Source organism: Pteropus medius, unplaced genomic scaffold (genome assembly GCF_902729225.1).
Source record: "Pteropus medius unplaced genomic scaffold, Ma_sr-lr_union100, whole genome shotgun sequence".
Lineage (NCBI taxonomy): Eukaryota > Metazoa > Chordata > Mammalia > Chiroptera > Pteropodidae > Pteropus > Pteropus medius.
The window spans coordinates 76,966-99,805 of record NW_024353622.1 but is presented as its reverse complement, the minus strand read 5'-3'; the positions used below and the strand labels follow the sequence as shown (position 1 = coordinate 99,805).

General features: G+C 50.5%; 3 gene segments (V, D, J or C); all 3 read left to right on the top strand.

Annotated features, from left to right (window-relative positions):
• Positions 1-2,879: 2,879 nt before the first annotated feature.
• Positions 2,880-3,339, top strand: LOC120593188 (immunoglobulin heavy variable 1-69-2-like). The segment is given in 3 exon segments: positions 2,880-2,940; positions 3,023-3,063; positions 3,151-3,339. Coding segments are annotated over 3 exon segments (276 nt in total).
• Positions 3,340-9,351: 6,012 nt separating this feature from the next.
• LOC120593187 (immunoglobulin heavy variable 3-74-like) lies at positions 9,352-14,403 on the top strand. The segment is given in 3 exon segments: positions 9,352-9,466; positions 9,568-9,878; positions 14,227-14,403. Coding segments are annotated over 3 exon segments (537 nt in total).
• Positions 14,404-20,110: 5,707 nt separating this feature from the next.
• Positions 20,111-22,345, top strand: LOC120593186 (Ig heavy chain V region MC101-like). The segment is given in 3 exon segments: positions 20,111-20,269; positions 20,354-20,738; positions 22,198-22,345. Coding segments are annotated over 3 exon segments (579 nt in total).
• The last annotated feature ends 495 nt before the right edge of the window (positions 22,346-22,840 follow it).

Genomic DNA, 22,840 nt, shown 5'->3' with positions numbered 1-22,840 from the left:
GGAGGCCGTGTCACCCGTTACACTGAGCTGATGGCCCACGTCTTGACCAGAGAATCCTCCCTGATCACCTCTGAGTCTCCTCCAAGGTCATTCTGCCCTTTTCTTCAACATACTGCATCTTCACCACCATGTGGGTTATGATCCTGGTTAGTAAAATCCATGAAGTCTGACATCTCCCTTCATTCCACCCCACCTTCTGCTCCCCTTCATTTCAAAGTGGCTTCTGCTGGAATCATCCCTTACTGGCTGACGCTGAGATGGCCGATGAGACCCGCAGGCCAGGACTTAGATTTTTTTTATGAAACGTTTTTAGCAACACTTTTCCTGCCCTCTTCAGAACGTAGTCCACAATTTGGGCTTATGGATGACTGGCCATTTTTCACAACTCCACATTCTGAGAGGCATTCGATTCATACTGCTGTCTTTGATCCATCACTGTCCTATCACGTTTTACTGGAAACATTACAAAGAAGGAACCAACCAACCCGCCTTTAGCTTAGTAATCCCCGAGCTAAATACACACTTGCACTGCTCACAGCTCTACCTTCTACTTTGCCCTAAACCTGGCCACCCACTTCTTTGAAACTTTGTGACAAGGTCACTTTCCTCCAAAACCCATGACCTATTCTCATTTCCATTGACACTTCACCTAAACGGCTCCCATGTTGACACTCCAACCACCGTGTCTTCATGACTGTGTGCGTGTTCTCTCAGTGCGGGAGCTTCCTCCACGGCTCTCCCATCCTCTCTCTGAGCTCTCCACACAATCACCTGTAACACCACTCATAGCAAGCTTCGAATTTTCTAGCAGGCACTTAAAAGTCTCCCACCTCCTACCCATCACCTGGTTCCACGTCCATGTGCACCTTTTCGATACTTGTTCCAGCAGCACCCATTCTCAGTGCCACAGTCTGTCTCATGTGCTGCCATCGCAAAGGCCAAAGACTGGACAGCTCAAATGACAGAAATTTATTGTCTCACATGATGGAGTCAGGAAATCAAGTTACAGGGTCCAGATATATCAATACCTGGTGAGAATCCTTCCCGACAGATGGACAGCTGACTTCTAGGTGCAATCTCATGTGCTGGAGAAAGTGAGAAATATGTCTCTTTTCCCTCTCTTCTCATAAGGCCAACAGTTCCAGTGGATGAGGACTCACCCTACAGTCTCATTTAACCATGACACTTCCTAAGAACCCTTCTCCCATACAGTCCATGGTGTGTGAGGGTTCACCACAGGAATGGTGGGCGTAAGGTTCACACATAGCGAGATCCCAGGGTTAACTGTGAGCAGGTTCACTGACCAGAAGGATGTTCATCACTTTCCTGGTTATGTCGGCACAGGCACAGGTTCCTGACAGCAGCGCTTACGAAACGTCCTCACGCAGAGACCAGTGCCTCTCACACGGGATCGTGGACCTCGTGTCCCTGTGCATCTTGGAAGCCAGGACTCCTGCGTCTCCTCCCGCCTGCTCTCAGCTCCCCCTGGGACAGAGCTCTCATGAGTTGGCTCGTGTTTCAGGAGTGACAGCACCTGGTCCTCGAGTGAGGTGACACATGCACCTTTTGAGTCCAGCAAGAGGGACCGATGCCCTTTCAAAATGTGACCTCACCTGAGATCTAACACGTCGTCATCTGTTGTACTCTCCAGATTCCAGCTTCCTGAGTGACACTTGAATATATTATGACATTCAGTGATTTTGTGTCAATTATATCTGTCCAGGTGTCTCTTACACGTAGTGAGATTAGATCCTACATCTAGTAACAGGTCAAAGGTGACATCTGTGGGAACATCTGCTGTGTGCATCTAATTCATAGACTAGTAGAAGTAGACTGTCCATCAAACAGCATGGTCTGTGTTTGCAGGGATTTTCCAATGTCACCTTCAATCCGAGGGAACTAAAGGACACTGGAGTCCCCAAACCCTCAAGAGCTTCCAAACTCAGGGGAGTGCTGCCTGCGTCAGTGCGTCCGTCTGCCCCAGGGAAGGGGCTCCTGGTGGATTTCCAAAGCCCTTGCTTGGGGACTCCCGGCAGCATAGTGGGGGGTGACTGAGGCCTATTCACTCTTTCAGAGGTGATGCATATGGTGTTCCTGAGGGAACATCTCGAAGTCAGGGCACAGACATTGAATCCTGGACTGCAGGCACTGCAAGGTCAATGCTCCTGAGCCCACACGGGGCCCTCTCCTGCAGGGTGATGACTCGGCTGCAGGGTGCGCTCAGGACCCGCTAAGCAGCAGCTTCAGCTCCAGTAGCAGGTGCAGGGGGAGTGGGTAAGGCCTTACTCGGCGGGTCTGGGGCTTCCTCCTTTCATAACATTTAATTAACAGTCAGACAGGGATGCTGAAGAAACAACAATGTCCTACTCTGTCAGGACCCTTTGCCAAACTCTTGAAAGCAATAGGAACCACACACGAGGAGCAGATCTAGGCCCCTAGTCCTCTGAGTAGTGAGGAGCTGGTGGCAAGGATGGTTGACTAAATCACTAGGTGTGGCATTTAGGAGACACTCTGACCCTGGAATGAGACATTCTCACTAAGAGCCCAGAAACAGTTCCGGTGTCTCCGTGTCACACAAAGGAGGTGGACAGTGAGGAGAAGTCTTGTGCGACGTGCTCCTCAGGGGCCAGAACTGTGTACAGAGATCAGGGCCCTGGCAGATAACAAATGTCTCCAACAAGAATTGGGACTGGACCCACAAATGCCCATTGTGCATGATCCTTGTATCATTGACTCTCTTTCAGGTAGGGCCAAAAATTCAGCTATGAATACTGTGCCTCATGAATATGCAAATGAGCCGAGGAGCACTAGGTTAAGTAGGGACATGTCTGTGTCCTCACAACACCCACCATCACACCTTCCGCCACAGAGGACCTGACAGCACCACCCTCAGCATGGACTGGAGCTGGAGCGTCCTCCTCCTGGTGGCAGTGGCCACAGGTAAGGGGATCCCCAGCCCTGGGCGGACGAGGGCACCAGGGCCAGTCAGGGCTCTGCACCCACTGCTGTCTCCTCTCCACAGGTGTGCACGCCCAGGTCCAGCTGGTGCAGTCTGGGGCCGAGGTGAGGAAGCCTGGGGCCTCCGTGAAGGTCTCCTGCAAGGCTTCCGGGTATACCTTCACCAGTAAATATATGTACTGGGTGCAACAGGCACAAGGTCAAGGGCTTGAGTGGATGGGAAGAATTGATCCTGAAGATAGTAGCACATGGTATGCACAGAAGTTCCAGGGCAGAGTCACCATGACCGCAGACACATCCACCAGCACAGCCTACATGGAGCTGAGCAGTCTGAGGCCTGAGGACACGGCCACATATTACTGTGCGAGAGACACAGTGTGACGATCCACATCCTGAGAGTGACAGAAACCCTGAGGGAGAGGGCAGCTGTGTGGGGCAGAGGAAGTAGGGGAACGATTATTCTCCTGAAGTTGTCACACAGAGTCAGGTACCAGAGATGGAGAAGAAGATCTCAAATGCTCATCTGTCATTCAGGGAAAGGTGTCACGAGTCCAGGTGTCCTGCAGGAAGATGCAGGGTCACTATTTCCTGACAGGTCCTTATCATTTGTCTTTGCTTCTGCAGAGGGCACAGTTGCACCTCCCTGGTCTCTGGATGAGGGAGTTAGTTCAGGCATCGTCTGGGATTACGTGTTGGTGTCAGATTCAGGGTTTGGACTGCAGATCCCCCAGCCATTCCTCCCACGTTCCCCTGTTTCTGAAAAGGGAATGATGCTTCAATATAGGTAAGTATAAAGACTGAAGGGTGAACTCCTACTGCCCAGTTTGAGGTCCAGCACCAGGCCTATGACCTTCTGGGAGGACGATCCTGACTCCTGGTAGCAAAGTCAAGGTGACGGGTGAGCCAGGTTCTAGTACAGTCCCCCTCAGTTCTCTCCTGCAGGGCTGAGATCCTGAAGAGGCTCCTCCCCTCCGACAACAGCCTCCTGTGTCCCTGTCCCTGGGGGGGGGCTGCTGTCCTCACACACGGGGAGCACCGTGGGGAGACCTTTGATGATGTGGGACCCACGTCCAGCCTTGTGACTTCCCTGTCCCTGCTGAATCACATTATCACACACTCAGAGTACAGTCTACACACATTGACTTTCACAGTCTGGAGGTCAGAGCAAAAAGTCAGTCTCCCTAGACAGACTTCAAGGTGCTGGCAGGACCACAGATGCTCAGAGGCTTAGGGGGGCTGGATTTGAACACGTGTGCTCCTCAACATTACATATTGAAATTTTATCCCCACAAAAGACCGTGTTAGTGGGTGGGGTGTTTGGAAGGCGCTGGATGACAAGGCCAGGGTTCTCATGAAGTGGATTAGCACCTGACTAAATCAGGCCGCAGAGACCATGCGTGTCACTTCCTCCACCTGAGGACACTGCAAGAGCAAACCAGATATGACCCAGGAAGAGGATTCTCCCCAATAGTGACCATGCTGGCACCTCGATCCTGGATTCCCACCTCCTGAACCTTGAGAAGGGAATGGTTGTTAACATTAAATTACTCAGAAGGTTTTGTTCTCTGACTGCAGCCTGAGCAAACTCAGACAGTGGTCTGCTTCTGTGTCTTTCCTGGTTCAAGAGCCGCTTTCCTTACATCCTGACTCATGCCCCGTTCTCCAGCCCCACAGCCTGGAGGAAGACACCTTACATCACTGGTCACATTGCTTTCTCCTCTGGAGTCTAATCTTCTCTGCCTCGCTCTGGCGTGAACACTTGTGGCTGTATTAGGAGTGTCTCAGATATAACCGGAAGCCATTTACCTCAAGATGTCTAATGGCCCTGGAATGACAACGTGCCTTTTCCCCTGGAACAGTCACAGCTTCTGAGCACAGAGCGACTGAAACAGCCCTCCGAATACTCACATCCATCCCACAGGCCAGTTCCACTAAGCACATCCAAACATCCCAAAAGCTGACTCATTAAAGCATGACCTGAAGCCCAAAACACCGAAGAGCATCCTGTCCAATGTCCCGAGTGCAATCTCTAAGTCAGCTGTCAGTGAGTATTCGGGTGCATGCATCCTGGGGCATAACCCTCTCCACCTGTAGACCTGTGATCCTAGAAGACCAGTTACCTCATTCTAAAATGCACTTTAGGGCAGGCACATGGTCACAGTCCACACATCTCCCTTCCTAATAGAGGAAATGGAAGTTAGAGAGAAATCACCAGCTGAAGATGATTTTACGCACATCTGAGAGAACTCCATTGGGTCTTAGGACCTGGGCATGAGCTGCTGTGGCTCAGACCCAACCTCTGGCCTGTCGCTCTGCCCTCGGATCCACCTTCCTGTGTCCTGAGGAGCCACCTGATGGAAGAGGAGCCAGCTCATCCCCTGTGTGTGAGGATTGAGACTTGATGCCTCCTTTCACTTTGTTCTCCCTCTGTGACTTTAAAATGTCCACCAACAATGATCAAATTGGAAGGAAGGTTTTAGTTAAGACAGTTGCTCCTGCAGTATCGCCAGAGGAGAGAGTCAGGAGCACCGCTGGGAGCAGCAGAGGCAGTTGGGGACTTGTGGCCTAGGGGTAGATGGTGGGGTCAGTTGACAGAAGTAACTAAGAGGGGACATGTTTTACACAGGAGGGTCCATATGCCTGTACCGGGAGGGACGCACCACTGAATGCTGAGTAAGGAGAAGGGCCGGGCGCGTCTCTGTTCCTCTGTTGGACGTTGAAGGAAATGTGTGCTGAGGACATCAGGGGGTCAGGGCCTCCAGGGAGGTCAGGGTCTGCAGGGGGCATACACACCCCGAGGACTTGTGTCTCAGCCCCAGCAGCTCGTGCAGATGGAGACTCGGGGCTGGTTTCCTATGTGATCTGCAGCTTCCTGTCCTTGTAGCAGTGTCAGAGGAACCTGTGTACACTTACTATTCTCTGCTCACCTCCAACATTTCTGTATATAAAATGTTCACATTCATTTGAGTTTTATTGGTAAGGAAGGACACATTTCTCACTTGCACAAACCATAGGGTTTCACTTCCAGAGGCAGAAATGACTCTACCCATTGTCACCAGGAACAGAATCCTAAGAAAGCTTAAAATACTTGCCTGAAAAATTAGCAATCTGAGGTAGACCAGAGACCCTGCTGAATCCCTGATCAATGTACCTGGATCATGTCACAGCCACGGTGGACACGGGGCCAGTGTCAGGATGGACAAAATCCATTAGATTTCAAAACTGACCCTCGTGCTCCTAAAACCGTCAATACGTCTCTGCACGAATCCCGTGTTCTACTCCTTCAATCCATTTTCTTCTTTATTAGTTTTTTTTTTTGCTTTCCTCTTTATATACTTTATTCCCTCAAAATAGAGTATCTGTCATGTGGTCTAACATTCATGACTCAAGGTCTTACCTTGAGCTTACGGGTGTCACCTCCAGGCACATGGAAAAGGCTAATGGGACTTTCGCCCTCATCATTGCACAACCGTCCCCTGTTGTCCTCTGTGTGGACACATTTCAAAGGCAAATGACTATACATGGCCAAAGCTACAAGCTCGTGCGGTGAAGATGGAGTGTTATGTAGAACTGACCTGGTGCTGCTGACACTGTCTGTGTGTCACCTCCTTCTCCTGTGCTCTGGGGGACACCTCCAGATGGGACCCTCAGTGTGCTGTGAGCTCTGGGAAGGACCCGCTGTGTGGAGAGCCTAGCCAGGTCCAAGGTCCATGGGCACAGTCACCGGGAGGGCCAGGCTGTCAGCCTCAGAAGAGCAGAGCTGCCGTCCACCGTGGATCCATCCACTTCTGCTCCCTTTGAATCAGCCCCGAGCAGGTTATTTAGGATGAATTCTTGACTTAGACAACATGGATGACCGATTCTAGTTAACAGTGGAGAATACGTTGACAGCAACAAGTTGATTAGTGTTGATTGAAGAAATGCAGATGATAAACCAGCGGTGTTTCTGCAAGGAACTGACCGTTGCCTGGAGGATTTTATCTTTTTCAGTAGAAACTATTTTATAATATCAGTGACATTTACAGAAGGGTTGTTAGTCAAGGCTTCATAAAAAGTGAGTTGAGGGCTGGAATATTTTTGCGTGAACATTCTATTGCTTTTCATCATGAAACCTCCATACTTGTAGAGAAAATGCTGAGGGCTCAGGGAGGCTGCAGACGCTGTCAGGCCCCAGTGCAAGTCCGACCCCGAGAGCAGGCAGAGGGAGAGCTGATGGTGACGTTCCCGAGTCGCTCCGCCGTGGGAGGAGGGTCCAGCACGTCGTCCCTCCAAAGTTTCACTCCGGGGACGTCCACGTCACCCAGTAGTGGGCCTCCCCAGTGTCCCTGCTGTTCCAATTCCAGGCTGCAGAGGCTCTCAGGTGTGTGTTCCCAGCACTAGCCAGGTGATCAGATTTGGGGAGCAGCAGCTGGGCCTGTCCCATGGGGCGCCCTCTATGTGGAGGTAATAACTTCCTTAGGACCAATGCACTGTGCTGTTTTTTTGTCAGAAAATGTGGTTGTGGATGTTATCATGGCGGATGTAAAGGATCAAATGTACGGCCTTCGGACAGTTTAGACTCATCTCTGTTGTCCTTCACCACGAGTCGTCAGGGGGTCGAGCCTGACCTGCCTACCTTGGCGTAGAAAGAGCCTCAGCTGAGTGTCCACTTCCCTTCTCCTCATTCTACCTTCCACAGAACAGCAGGAGAAACACGTCACACAAGTTCCCCACCATCCATAACAAGTTCCGCCTCCCTCCAGGATCCACTAAGAAGGTCCCGGCACCATCTGAGCACCCTTCACGATGGCCGTCGTCACCCACATTTCTGCATCTGCTCAGGACGGCTGAGGTTTCCTCCACGAAGACTGAGGCTGTTCCCGGCTCCCGTCTTCCTCTCTGAGCTCCCCCCAGATCCTCCTCTAAAGACCCGTCCACAGCATGGAGGCTTCTTCTAACACACATCTCAGCACCCTTCCAGCATCCTTGCCCTGCCCGGTTCCAACGCAGCATCCACTTTGATGTATATGTTACGGGAGCATCCCCATTGCTCTATACCGATTGCATAGTCCATGTGAGCTGCTATAAAAAGTAACAGAGATGAAGAGGCTTAATGAGACAGCTGCAATTAACTTCACACAGTCCTGGGGCAGAGAATTCATGGTAAAGACAACCACAGACTCAGCATCTTGAGGTCTTGCTTCCTGGTTCACACATGGCCTTCTGTGCTCTCACTGGGAGAAGTGCTCCCAGACATTTAAGACACTGGATTTTTGAATGATTAACTGTTTCTCGTTGAGCTTTTCTTCTTTCTAGGGCTGTGCCCTCTGGACACCTATCAAAAGGGCAGACCAATTATAATATCATATTTTTCTCGGGCAACTGAGTATCCAGCCCTCGGGGTACAGCATCTATGATGTCACATAGCTGATATTTTGAAGGGAATTTACTGATTAGCACTTAGTGCAGCTTGCTTGTCACTGTGGCTGCGTGTCATAAGAAGAATAACATTTTCTCAGGTCTCTCCTTCTACAGGCTGAGCGTTGGTTTTCCTCATAGAGCCCAGGGACAAGGGACAAACCAATACCCCTCAGCAGGTGCGCGGACTCACACGGCACAGACGCACTCATCGGAAGGAGGTTCAGCACTGACTCGTGCGAGTCCGCGTCACACCACACGCTGCATTTCCAATTATGATGCTGAGGCTGTAACATGGACATCATGTGTGTGTGTGTGATTCCAACTGTACACATCATCCTGGCGTGGCTGTGGCTGACAGAGCTCTACCACAGCAAGACGACTACCGTCCAAGTGCAGTTATCAGTGGACAGAGAAAGTTAGAGGCACAGAGAGTGACACTCAGATGGGCCCGACGCCTGCAATACACCTGTGACCCTGGTTCTCACACGTGTTCTCCGTTAGCCCTGGAAGGCAGCTAATCCCACACGCGCTCATGCAGGACGCAGACCTACACCTCACTGAGCACATCCACTCTCTCCTTGAGGTGGCCCAGAGGAGCAGTGGGGTGCAGGGGGGAGCATGCAGGGCCAGACACATGAGTTCACTCTTACACACCTGTGCTCTCGACACCAGCAAGCTCTCTGTGGTCCTGTTTGGCCTTGTTCACCTGTGATGCAGGTAAATGATATCACATCCCATGACTTATGTGCATGAGGAAAATGAAATAAGGTGATGGTGCTAAGTGTTTAAGTAACACATGTCACAGTAAAAGTCATATTTCACTAAATGAGCAACTTGCCACCACGTGCCCAGAGAAACCCACAACTGCTGTGGGTCTCCACCCTCTCTGTGGGACCCCAACCCCAGAGCTCCTTATACAGTCAGAGCACATGCAAATAAGGTCCCTCTGCTGATAAAAGCCAGCCCAGCCCCGAGCCTACAGCTCTGGGACAGGAGCCCAGCCCCACGATTCCCAGGTGTCTCCATTCCGGGATCAGGTCTGAACACGCACACCGCACCATGGGATCAGCTGGGATCCGCTGGGTTTTCCTCGTCGCTGTTTTACGAGGTGACTGTTGGGGAACAGGGGACACTGCGTACATGAGTGGGTGTGAGTGAGGAACACGGACGTATGACATTTTCCTGACACTGACGTGTCTGTGTTCACAGGTGTCCAGTGTGAGGTGCAGCTGGTGGAGTCTGGGGGAGACGTGGTGCAGCCCGGGGGGTCTCTGCGACTCTCCTGTGTGGCCTCTGGATTCACCTTCAGTAGCTACTACATGAACTGGGTCCGCCAGGCTCCGGGGAAGGGGCTGGAGTGGGTCTCATACATTAATGGTGATGGCAGCAGCACAAACTACGCTGCCTCCGTGAAGGGCCGATTCACCATCTCCAGAGACAACGCCAAGAACACGCTGTATCTGCAAATGAGCAGCCTGAAGCCTGAGGACACGGCCGTGTATTACTGTGCGAAGGACACAGTGAGGAGACTTCAGTGTGAGCCCTGTCACAAACCTCCCTGAGGGAGACAGGAGAGGGTGCTCAGGACACCAGGGGGCGCTGAGGCTACACACAGCACAGCTCACACAGACCAGCCCAGCAGCAGGTGCACAGGGAGCTGGGGAAGGGGCTTCCTGTTGGGAGCAGCGATTTCCTCTCAAACCTCTCAGCTGCCTCCCAGGAGAATTACTGCTTCTTTGGGCCTCTAATTTTCCACATTCTCACACAGACGAGAAATGAAGAAGTAACGTGTCTGTAAATGGCAGATCAGCCGTGCCTGGGGACCTTTCCTGCAGCAGCTTTCAATGTGTCCTTTCTGATTTCGTGACAGAGAGACCACCTAAGGGCTTTATGTCCCTGAGGCTGGGAACTGTTTCCACACAGAATGAGACACAGCACGGTGCAGGGACCTGTGTGCTGAGCTCAGGCTCTGCCCCCCACAGACACGTGCTGTCCCCACATGGGCCTCCCTTCAGACAGGACACATGGCCCACATGGGTAGAATCAGCCCCCCAGGACTCTATCCGATGCAATTTCTCTCCTACCTACAACACAGTACCCTCCAGGTCTTCACTTACTCAGGTGGATTTTGAAATCCTCCCAACATGACCAGGTTCATCTATTGTCCTAATTTCACTAAGTCTGAGCTCCATGAAGCTCGATCCCAGCTCAATCTCACAGACTCCGCCCAGACCAGTCACAGAAGAGGGATTTCGTGCATATATGGCCTTCACCTGTCCCTAGTTCATCTGTTATCGTTAATCTAACTCGTTTGTCCATTTGTGGACCCCCAGGCAGGTTATAATCAGGAAGTCTAAAGGTGACCTGCTTACCCTACGTGTCATGCACACTTATGATTCAAGGTCACTCGGGAACTATTGAATGATATATCTGTCTCAGGTCGGGGCACAGCTGGTTGCTGACTCATGGGCACCACTAAGAACTCAGAAAACTTTTGACAGAGACATCTTGGTGGATGCACTTGTACAGAGCACCGTGTTGGACAACTTATCGGTGTCTGTGGTGAGATAGGGTCAGGGGACACTTTGGATGTGCCAGTCACTTCTCATGTCTCTTCTTTTCCCAACGCTCCTGTCCTAGTGAGATGGGACCACTGCACCATGCCCTCACTTAGCCTTTCCTGCCTCCTGAAAGCCCAATTTTAAATACCATCTTTGAGAATTCAAACTCCAACATGCAAAGTTTGAGGGTCCCATTTCAGTCCATAAAATTACACCTGCGGACTCCAAAATCCACTGCTCTCCCTCATGTAAAATAAACTCTAAGCCAACGTCCCCAAATGTCTTACTCATTACAGCATCAGCTTAGAGCCAAACGTGCAAAGTCTCGTCTAAACATCATCTCATCAGAGACTGGTGGATCTTGACGTATGATTCATCCTGAAGTGAACGTCCTCTCAAAGTATGAACGTAGAAAAACAGACACATTTTGTGCCTCCCAAATGTGGCAATGGGGCAGTCAGAGGGCAGACATACCCATCTCGAAAGGGATGAAGAGGAAAGAAAGAGAAATTGTGGGGCCGGCACTGGTCCACAACCCAGCAAGGCAATCCCGCCAGGCCTAAAGGTTGGAGATGGTCCGCTCCGGCTGGATGCCCCCACTCTGTACCCTCCGGATGGTGGTCCCACCTTGCGGACCCACTGAGGTGCTGACTCACGCTCTGTGCCCCAAAGAGAAGTCTCCCTGCAGCTCTGCTGGGCGGTGGTCACACCCGCAGGCTCCACTAGGTGGCGGTCACACCTGAGCTTGTCTTAGAGGTCATGTCACCTGTTAAAGCTAAGGTGGTGGCTCAAGACTCTGAAAGCAAGGAGTCCTCCCTGATGGTCTCGAGTCTCCTCCAAGGCTGTTCTTCCTTTTCTTAAACAGACTGTGTCCTCACAGCCAAAGTGGCTTATGATCCTTGTCCGTACAATGTAAGAGCTCTGACCACCTTCCTCCATTCTGCCCCATGACTTTGTCTCGTTTATTTCAAAATAACAGTGTTTGTGCTGGAATATCCACAGTTCTAATCCTGGCTGGTGCAGAGATGGCTGATGAAACTTGCTGGTCATGCCCATAAAATATTCTATGAAATTGTTTTTCAGCAACTCCTGTCTTGCCTGCTTCACAAGAAACTCCACACTTTTGGCTGCAGGATGGGCTGGTCACTTTTCAAATCTCCAAGCTCTGATTAGCACTTGGTGTTCACTGCCTTCTACGATCCATCAGTTTTCACTCACCTTTTAGTAGAAGGAGCAGGAAGAACCAACCATTCCTGCCCTTTGCTTAGAAATCCCCACAGCTAAATACACACTTTCACTGCTCACAGCTCTATCTTCCCCCAAACCCAAACCCACCAGCCAAGCTCTTTGACACTTCGTGACAAGGTCACATTTCCTGCAGAACCCGGGCCGTGTTTCTCATTTCCATGGACACGTCACCAGAACGACTCCCAATGTCGACACCCCAACCACCGCTGTCCTCGTGACTGTGTTCGCTTCTCCCAGGGTGTGGGAGCTTCCTCCACGGCTCTCCCGTCCTCTCTCTGAGCTCTCCACACAATCACCTGTAACACCCCTCACAGCAAGCTTGGAATTTTCTGCAAGGCACTTAAAAGTGTCCCACCTCCTACCCATCACCTGCTTCCACGTCCATGCACACCTTCTTTGGTGGTTATTCCAAAATCACACCACTTCTCAGTATCACATTCTGTCTCATGTGCTCAATCTGCCATCACAAACACCAATGACTGGGCAGCTTAACCGACATAAATATATTGTGTCATATGATAAGGTCAGGAATTCCAGGTGCGGGGTCCAGATGCATCTATACTTGGTGAGAATTCTTCCCAACGGACAGACAGCTGACGTCTAGGTGCAATCTCACGTGCTGGAGAAAGTGAGAGATGTGTCTCTTTTGTCCCCTCTTCTCATAAGGCCACCAGGTCCAGTGGATGAGGACTCACCCTACAGTCTCATTTAACCCTGACACTTCCTAAGAACCCTTCTGCCATACAGTCCATGGTGTGCTAGGTTTCACCACAGGAATGGTGGGCGTACAGTTCACACATAGCAAGAACCCAGGGATAACTGTGAGCAGGTTCACTGAACAGAAGGATTTTCATCACGTTCCTGGTTATGTCGGCACAGGCACAGGTTCCTGACAGCAGCGCATACAAGACGTCCTCACCCAGAGACCAGTACCTCCCAGACTTGATCGTGGACCTCCTGCCTCAGCGCATCCTGGAAGCCAGGACTCTGCGTGTCCTCCCGCCTGCTCTCAGCTCCCCCTGGGACAGAGCGCTCTCGTAGGTTGGCTTCTGTTTCAGGAGTGACAGTTCCTGATCCTGCAGTGAGGTGGCACATGCTCCTTTTGAGTCCAGCCAAGGAGACCGATGTCCTTTCAAAATGGGACCTCACCTGAGGTCCAACAGGTCCCTTGCCTGTTGTGCTCTCCATATTGCAGCTTCCTGGGAGAGACGTGACTTTGTTCAGTGATTTCCTGTCTAGTCATGTCTGTGCAGGTGCCACTTACACATAGTAAGATTAGATCCCTACATCTAATAACAAGTCAAAGGTCACCTCTGAGCATACATCTGGTGTGTGCATCTAATTCGCTGAATAATGGAAGTAGAGTGTGCAGTGACCACATGGTGTGTATCTGCAGAGTTTCTCAGAAGTGTCCTTCATTAGAGGAACCTAAAGAACATAAATGATCCAGCAAGTCCCCAAGAGATTCTGGACTCAGGAGAGTGCTGTCTGTGTCATGCATCTGTCATCCCCAGGTAAAGGGCTCTCCGGGGTCACGTAAAGCCCTTGCTTGGGGACTCCCTGTAGAGTAATTGGGGCTGAGTGGGGCCAATTCTCTATATAAAGAGGTAAAGCCAAAAGCATAGAGTGTCCCGGAGGGAGCATCCTGAATCAAGGCACGGACATTTAATACCGTCCTAGAAACACTGTGAGGTCATGCCCTCTGAGCCCAGACAGGACCCTCCCCTGCAGCATGGGGCTGTGGACGCTCACTGCTCTCTCCCCACACAGGGCTCAGGTCTCTTGGGAAGCAACTGTGGTCAAGGTGAAGATGAGAATGTGGAGCCTTCTTCTGTGCCTGGTGACAGCCCCCCAAAGTAAGTGTCTCAAATGTCAGACAAGGGACTGTGGGATTCCTGTGAGAGTATGTGACTGACAGGACTGATTCTCCTTGTCCCCACGTGTCCTGTCCAAGATGCATCTTCAAGAGTCGGGCCCAGGACAGGTGAAGCCCTCGCAGACCCACTCACTCACCTGTGCTGTGTCTGGATTCTCTAACGCAGTCTGTGGTCATTGCTAGAGCTGCATCTACCAGACCCCATGGAAGGGGCCGGAAGGGGTTGGGGACATGCGTTACCGTGGGAACACTTACGACAGCCTGACCCTTACGAGACACATCTCCATCTCCAGAGACACATCCACAAACCAGTTCTCCCTGCGACTGAACTCCATGACCACTGAGGACACACTGGTGTGAGATTGTGCAAGAAGCAGTGAGGGGACATCAGTGGGGGTCCAGACACAACGCTCCCTGAGGGAGTCAGGAGGGCTGGGCTGCAGGGCACACTCAGGACAGGAGCTCTGAGGAAGTGCGAGGAGTGATCGGACTAATGAGGAGAGAGGTCAGCCTGCAATGCGCGCACAGAGAGAGCAGCTGGAGAGTGAGGGGTGCCCTGTCCAAGTCTGCAGTTTCCTCTGTTTCCTAACATCGTGCCCCCTGAAGACGCCCTCCTCTGCACCTGTTCTAACCTACTGGGAGAAATAATTTCCTCACAATGTTCTCAGCTGCCTCAGGGACAATTCTTGTTTCTCCTCGTGGCTCTAGTTTGAAATAGTCTTAGTAGAGACAATAAATGAAGAAGTGAACATTCTTTCGCAGATGACACATGACTGGTGATTAGGGACCTTCTTTCACCACCTTCTGTGTGTCCTGTTTTATTTCCTGACAGACATCACCTGAGGGCTTCGTCCTCACTGTGGCTGGGAAACATTCCCCACAGAGAGACACAGCACAGTCCAGGCTCCTGTGTGCAGAGCTCAGGCTCTCTGCCCCCCACAGGTACATGCTGTCCCCACATGGGCCCATCACTCAGAAAGGATTCCCCTTGGGGGAAGGAACACAGGGCACCCATCATTCCATAGTCCTGAAGTAGGATATCTGGTGGCATGAGCCCCGTTTACAAACAGAGTGAAAAAATGCTTTCTTGTTCAGAATCAGGATGGAGATGCCGGAGTCGTTGTCCAGCCATTGAGTGAGGAGACACAGAACAGGAATCGTGCATTACTCGGAAGTGCACGCTGAGCCCTCGCTGTCACTTCATTCTTAATTTTTGGCATGGGTCCCCTCCTATGATTCTGCACTGGGCCCTGGCATTGCACAGTCGCTCTGCTGTTGTGTCTTCAGACCCTATCACAGTGTTTGCAGTAAATATTCCCCACATCTGGGAATGCTCCCATTAGGAAGGTAGCTGCAGGCAGTGTGACCAGAGTGATGAGGGTTCAGGTGAGTGACCCCATGTGTTTGGATGTCTCTCTGGTTCCTGGTCTGTAGAGAAAGGAGCACTGTGAGCTTCCCACAGATGTGGCCTCCTCTTTACCCTGAAGAGCGTTTCTCTATCCAGGCCTCATGGGGTGGCCCAGCACCACAATCCAACCAAACAAGGGTTGTTCGCTCTACCCTGTGGGCCATTCACCTGTTTAGGTTTACATAGAGAAGTGAGCCTCTCTAGTGCACCCACATTGTGTCTTTGGTAAAGACAGATGGATCCTCTTTATCTAACAGAACACAATCGTGTAGAGGGAAGAAATTTTCACACCCTAGACCAGTTGTCTATAGGAATCCCCATTCAGCACTGAGGGTACAGCCCCCTGTCCCCACATCAAAGCTTCAGCCTCAGCTGAAACGCAGTGGGGGAGATGAACCCAGAGTTAGGAAGGAAGCGGGTTCTCACACATGATGTGGTCAAGGTCAATCGAGGAGCTCCTGAGGGACGACTGTGTGTCCCAGGTCTGTCCCCATGGTTCACAGTGGAGGACGAAGGACACAACTCTTTTCCCGTAGGAAATGGGGACAGACTATGACAAGGTGCTGCTGTAGAGAAAGCATAAGGTCATCCTCTGAATTGTGTGTTTATGTATTTCATTAGCTTCTCGACATTGCGATGTTTTAACATCTTTATAACCCTTTCTGGATGTGGACAGACTTCTGCTCACGGGAACCCAATCCTTAGAGTCAGCACAGGGCCTGGCGTGGCACATGCCTTTCACACGCAAAGAAGCCCACCAGGGGACACCACCTCTGTCTGCCCACACACCCCAGGATGCAATATCCTCTGCCTTCAGTATTCCTGGCCCGGGTGCCAGGCAACTGGAGAAGCCCCTCCAGCTTCAAGGCCAGTAAAATAATCAGCCCTAAGCTGATTGCCCACCCTGCTCTTCCTTCCCCAAGAAAAACCCAGTAAATCTCAGGTGCTAAGCTCCCCTCTGACCCCCTGTCTGCTGCTTCCTGAACACTCTGGTGTCCTCCATGAGACCCTGGTGCATCATAACCACCCGTCTCTAGGACCCGTGAGTGTGAAACACTCTATTTCCCCCGATCCCTTTCTATGCTTCCTCCTGTAGCCACACCTGTCATCTTGAAGAGGAAAAGTAGAGGAATTTTCAACAAAAGGCCAACAGCTCTGTGTTCTGCTTCTGTCAATATGCTCGCAGGTGCACGAGCTCACTGCAGAGCTCACTTGCACTTTGCCCTACTTGCTCTTTGCTGGGCAAATGGAACTGTTTGTCCCCCAGCAGCTCCCGCTTCCTGTAACAATTTGTAACCATTGGTAGCCCTTAGCAGCTCCCACCCTTCGACCAATGTTACCACTTGCAACCATAACAATTCCAGCTGCTTTAAAACCGTCTGAGCTCAATTCAAGCAATCAGCTCATGTAAAAGGCTTGTATAGAAGGAATGTTGCAAGTCAGGAACTTTACCTGGAGCTCAGGTTGGTACCTTCAGGCACATTAGCAGAGGCAGATGGGACTTTCCCCCTCCTCACTGCACTGCACAGCCCTGTCGTGCTCAGTGTGGACACATTGGGAAGGCGAACTACTATCCATAGTCAAGTGGATAAGTTCTCTGGTAAAAGTTAGATGCTATAGAGAACACACCTGGTGCAGCTCCAACTATCCCTGAGTCATGGCCTTCAGGTGGGCATTAGGGGGGACCTGCAGATCGGACCCTCGGATGTGCTGTATGATCCAGGTGCCATCAATTGTGGAAACAGACTCGGCAGGACAAAGTTTTTGGGAAATTCGTAGGGACGGCCATACTGGAAGTGTCCGCAAAACCTGAAGCCGCTGTCCACCATGGAAGTCCATGCCATTCGGGTGTGTTTGGGTCAGCCCAGATCAGGTTATTTATGATAAATTTTGACTTAGAATACATGGGTTACAGATTTTAGCAAACATGGAGAATACCTGAGAGCAACAACTGGATTAGTGGGGACTGAAAAACACGGAGAGATGAGACCAGCCATGTTTTCACAAGGAACTGACCGTTTCATGTAGCATTCTATGTTTTCAGAAGAAGCAGGTTCATTTTATCAGACATTTACAGAAGGGGTGTGGTCAAGGCCTTATGAAAAGCAGCTTCGGCGACAGATGACTTTCGTTGGAACATTCACTCGTATTTTGTTACGCAACCTCCACACTTGTAGAGAAAATGCTGAGGGCTCAGGGAGGCTGCAGACGCTGTCAGGCCCCAGTGCAAGTCCGACCCTGAGAGCAGGCAGAGGGAGAGCTGGCAGGTGATGTTCCTAAGTCACCCTGCAGTGGGCGGAGGTTGCAGCACGTCGTCCCTCCAAATTGTCACTCCTAGGACGTTCATGTCACCAAGCAATGGGCCTCCCCACTGTCCCTTCTGTCCCAGTCCCAGACTGAAGTGACTCAAAGGTGTGTGGTCCCAGCACTAGCCAGATTATCGGATTCCAGGAGCATTTGGACAGCTGGGCCTGTCCCACGGGGTACCCTCTACGTGGAGGTGACGGCTTCCTTAGGACCAATGCACTGTGCGGTATTTTTTGTCAGAAAATGTGGTTGTGGTTGTTATCGTGGCGGATGTAAAAGGTCAAACGTACATGATGCGAACAGTTTAGCCCCGTCTCTGCTGTCCTTCACCACGAGCCGTCAGGGAACAAGCCTGACCTGCCTCCCTTGGCGCAGAAAATGCCACAGCTGAGCGTCCGATTCCCTTCTCCTCATTCTACCTTCCACAGAACAGCAGGAGAAACACGTCACACAAGTTCCCCACCGTCCATAACAGGGACCGCCTCCCTCCAGGTTCCACTAAGAAGTTTCCGGCACCATCCGAGCACCCGTCACGATGGCCGTCGTCACACACATTTCTGCATCTGCTCAGGACGGCTGAGGTTTCCTCCACGAAGACTGAGGCTGCTCCCCGGCTCCCGTCTTTCTCTCTGAGCTCCCCCCGGATCCTCCTCTAAAGACCCGTCCACAGCATGGAGGCTTCTTCTAACACGCATCTCAACACCCTTCCAGCATCTTTTCTCAGCCTGGCTCCAACGCAGCGTCCAGTTTTTATGTATCTGTTACAGCAGCACCCCCATCTCCCTTTACCGATTTCATGGCCCATGTGAGTTGCTATTAAAGAATAACATGAGATGAAGTGGCTTATAAGACAGCTGGAAGTTGCTTCACACAGTCCAGGGGTGAGAAGACCATGATAAAGACACCAACAGACTCGGCATCTTGAGGTCTCGCTTCCTGGTTCACACACCGTCTTCCTGTCTCTGTGCCCTCACTGGGGGAAGGGTGACGCAGCCCCTGGGTCTCTATTCTTTGGACACTAATCCTGTTCATGATGGTTCCACCTGCATTACCTCATCACCACCCAAGTTCACCACTTCCACACACCATCAGGCGGGACGTTATGTCTATCATATACATTGGCTGCGTGGGACTCAAACGTTCATTCGTTTATAGTGATGAAACAATTATTTATTCATATTCAAAAATTAATAAAAATGAAAGGAAAATCAGAGTACATCTGAAAATTAACTGAAAAATTCGCTTTCTTCAAAACATTAACTTAAGTGTAAAATATAAAAAATTTATCTTTTATAAGAACAATGCTTTTTTTGTGACCGTGGTCTTGCTGCTGAGTGATTGATTAGCTAAAACTTTAACAACAAGTCCCAAGAAAGAACATACCAATCAATCAGAATTTGTGAAAAAAGGAATCTTTTATCCACTAGAGATACCATCCAGAAAAAGAAAGGATGAGCGGACACTGGGAAAGTGCAGTTTCAACTCAAATAACTGGTATAAAGTTGCTGCTGGATTATGTAAAAACCTTACACATTATGCAGGATCCCAGACCCTCAGACCACAAAGCACACCCCACAGTGCGGGGAGGCTGGGGAGGAAGGGAAGTCCTGTCAGGGTCACACTGTCCTGTCCCAGGAGCACAGCTGCTCAGGCACCTCACTATTGCCTGACTGTGGGCTCCTCATCCCTGAAAACACCAACGCCGAGAAAATGAGTTAGTTAATCAAGGGTAAACATTTCTCTATTTGCAAGATGATGAATTTATACACTGCATACTCACATTTTTGCTTTGACCTTTCTTCATGCCAAAGTTCAGTTATTTTGATGGAATTTATTTGGCTTTTCCACAATATGATTGGGGAGGTGGAATATTTGCACAAAGAATATTTTCTGGTTGTCACAGTAACAAAAATGTCATAAGGTAAGAAAATAGGTCACAAACTAAGAAAAGAAGATAATGGGAAGGAAAACTCTTTATTTTTATTATTTTAGACCAAGGTCGGCATTATTTGTATATGACATATGATTATAAACATTTGGCAATCGTGGCTGTATATAGGAATGTTAGGTATCGGAAAGCACCTGAGTGATTGAAAAGCCTTGTAAATTTATTTGAAAAGTGCATGAGAATTAAAAACTGTAACCTACTCATCTAGCCCATTTTTTCTTGTTATGCTCTGAAAAGTCAGGGTGTCCCCTGAGCTGAATGTAATGTCTCTCATAAACCATGTGATCCAATATGCTTGACGTATGAGAGACTGAGTTTGAGTAGAGACGTTCATTGGGTTCCCAGAGGGTTCAGGGAGCCTGACCCAGTCCCTCCCCACTTATGAGGAGCAGGCTGCCCACATGCAAATTCCTCCTCCAGCACCAGGGTAAAAACCGTCTGGGCTGTGGACGCTCACAGCTCTCTCCTCACACAGGGCTCAGGTCTCTGGGGAAGCAGCGCTGTGGTCAAGGTGAAGATGAGACTGTGGGGTCTTCTCCTGTGCCTGGTGACAGCCCCCCAAGGTGAGTGTCTCAGATGTCAGACAGGGGTCTGTGGGATGGTTGTGACAGCATGTGACTGACAGGACTGATGCTCCTTGTCCCCAGGTGTCCTGTCCCAGGTGCAGCTGCAGGAGACGGGCCCAGAACTGGTGAAGCCCTCGCAGACCCTCTCGCTCACCTGCACCGTCTCTGGGTTCTCTTTAACCAGCAATGCTGTGCACTGGACCCGCCAGGCTCCAGGAAAGGGGCTGGAGTGGGTCGGTGCTATAGGGAGTGGTGGAAGCACATACTACAACCCTTCACTTAAGTCCCGACTCAGCATCACCAGGGACACCTCCAAGAGCCAGGTTTTCTTGAAACTGAACTCCGTGACCAGCGAGGACACGGCCGTGTATTACTGTGCGAGAGACACAGTGAGGAGACCTCAGTGTGAGCCCAGACACAAACCTCCCCAAGGGAGACAGGAGGGGGAGCTGCAGGGGCCGATCAGGTCTCCAGGGGGCGCTCAGGTCACACAAAGCACAGCACACACAGACCAGGCCAGCAGCAGGTGCACAGGGAAGTGGGAAGGGGCTTCCTGTTGGGAGCAGGGATTTCCTCTCAAAGTTCTCAGCTGCCCACGAGGACAACCCTGACTTTTTCAACATGGCTCTAACTTCTCCTATTCTCACTGCATACTAAAATGAAAACGCACCTTGTCTGTCTGTAGACGACATATCACTGGTGGCTGGGGACCTTCCTTCACCAGTTTTCTATGTGTCTGTTTTCATGTCTCAGCAGAGGGACCATCCTGAGGGCTGTCTTCTTCCCTGTGGCCAGAAAATACCTGCACAGAGAGAGACCTGGCACAGTGCAGACTCCTGTGTACTGAGCTCAGGCTCTCTGCCCCCCAGGCACACGCTGTCCCCACATGAGCCCTCCCTTCAGACAGGACACATGGCCACAGGGGTAGGATCAGCCCCCAAGACTCTACCCAATGCCGTTTCTGTCCTGCCTGCAACACATGACCCTCCAGTTCTTCACCGAATCCGGTGGATTTGGAAACACACCGAACATGATCAGATGTCATGTACTGTCCGAATTTCACTGAGTCTCTTCTACACCCTGAGAATGACTGGTCATTCTCCCAGCCTCTGCCCAGCCAGTCACAGAGAAGGGATTATGTACATTCACCTGTCCCCACGTCATCTCCTATCATCCCTCTTACACGTCTTTCCATTCATGGACACCCAGACAGGTTATATCAGGGGGTCTAAAGTGACATTCTTACCCTACATGTCAAGCACACATATGATTCAATGTCACACAGACACTTTTGAAGGACAAGTCTGTGTCAGGTCGGGGCACAGCTGCCTGCTGACCCAGGGGCACCAGTAAGAACTCAGAAACCTGATGAAACAAAATATCTTGATGCACCAACGTATACTGAGCATCAAGGTAAACACCTCATTGTGGCCATGGTGAGCCAGGGGTCAGGGAACACCATGGATATGCTGGTCACTTCTCACATGATCTTATTTTTACAACTCCAGTCCTAGTGGGGTGGGACCACCACACTGTGACCTCATTTAGTTTTCAAGCCTCCTTAATGCCCTATTTAAACACCATCACTGAGAATTCAGACTCGAAGGCATGAATTTTGAATAATTGAACTCAATTCATAATATTCCACCAGTGGACCCCAAAATTCATGTCTTTCTCTCATGCTAAATACATAAAATCTAAACCAACTGTCCCAAATATAGTACTAGTTACAGCACCAACTCTAAAGTCTAAAGTCTCATCTAAATATCATCTTATTAGTTATTAGTGGGACTTGATATACGATTCAGACTGAGTCTAACGTTCTCTCCAACTGTGAACCTATAAAACCTGATGACTTATGTGCTTCCTAAATACGATGGAGGGGCCGCCAAAGGGTGAAAACCTCCATCTGGACTCTACGACAGTCTCTCCGTGGCTCTGCTGGGCGCCAGTCGCACCCCCAGGCACTGCCAGGTGCTGGTCAATCCAAAGGCTTTGATTGGAGGCCGTGTCACCCGTTACACTGAGGTGATGGCCCAGGTCTTGACCAGAGAATCCTCCCTGATCACCTGAGTCTCCTCCAAGGTCATTCTGCCCTTTTCTTCAACATACTGCATCTTCAGCACCGTGTGGGTTATGATCCTGTTTAGTAAAATCCATGAAGTCTGACATCTCCCTTCATTCCACCCCACCTTCTGCTCCCCTTCATTTCAAAGTGGCTTCTGCTGGAATCATCCCTCACTGGCTGACGCCGAGACGGCCGATCAGACCCACAGGCCAGGACTTAGATTTTTTTGTGAAACGTTTTTAGCAAGGCCTTTTCTCTCCTCTTCAGAACGTAGTCCACAATTTTGGCTTATGGATGACTGGCACTTTTTCACAACTCCACATTCAGAGAGGCATTTGATTCATTCTGCTGTCTTTGATCCATCACTGTCCTACCACGTTTTACTGGAAACATTACAAAGAAGGAACCAACCAACTCACCTTTAGCTTAGTAATCCCCGAGCTAAATACACACTTGCACTGCGCACAGCTCTACCTTCGACTTCACCCTAAACCTGTCGA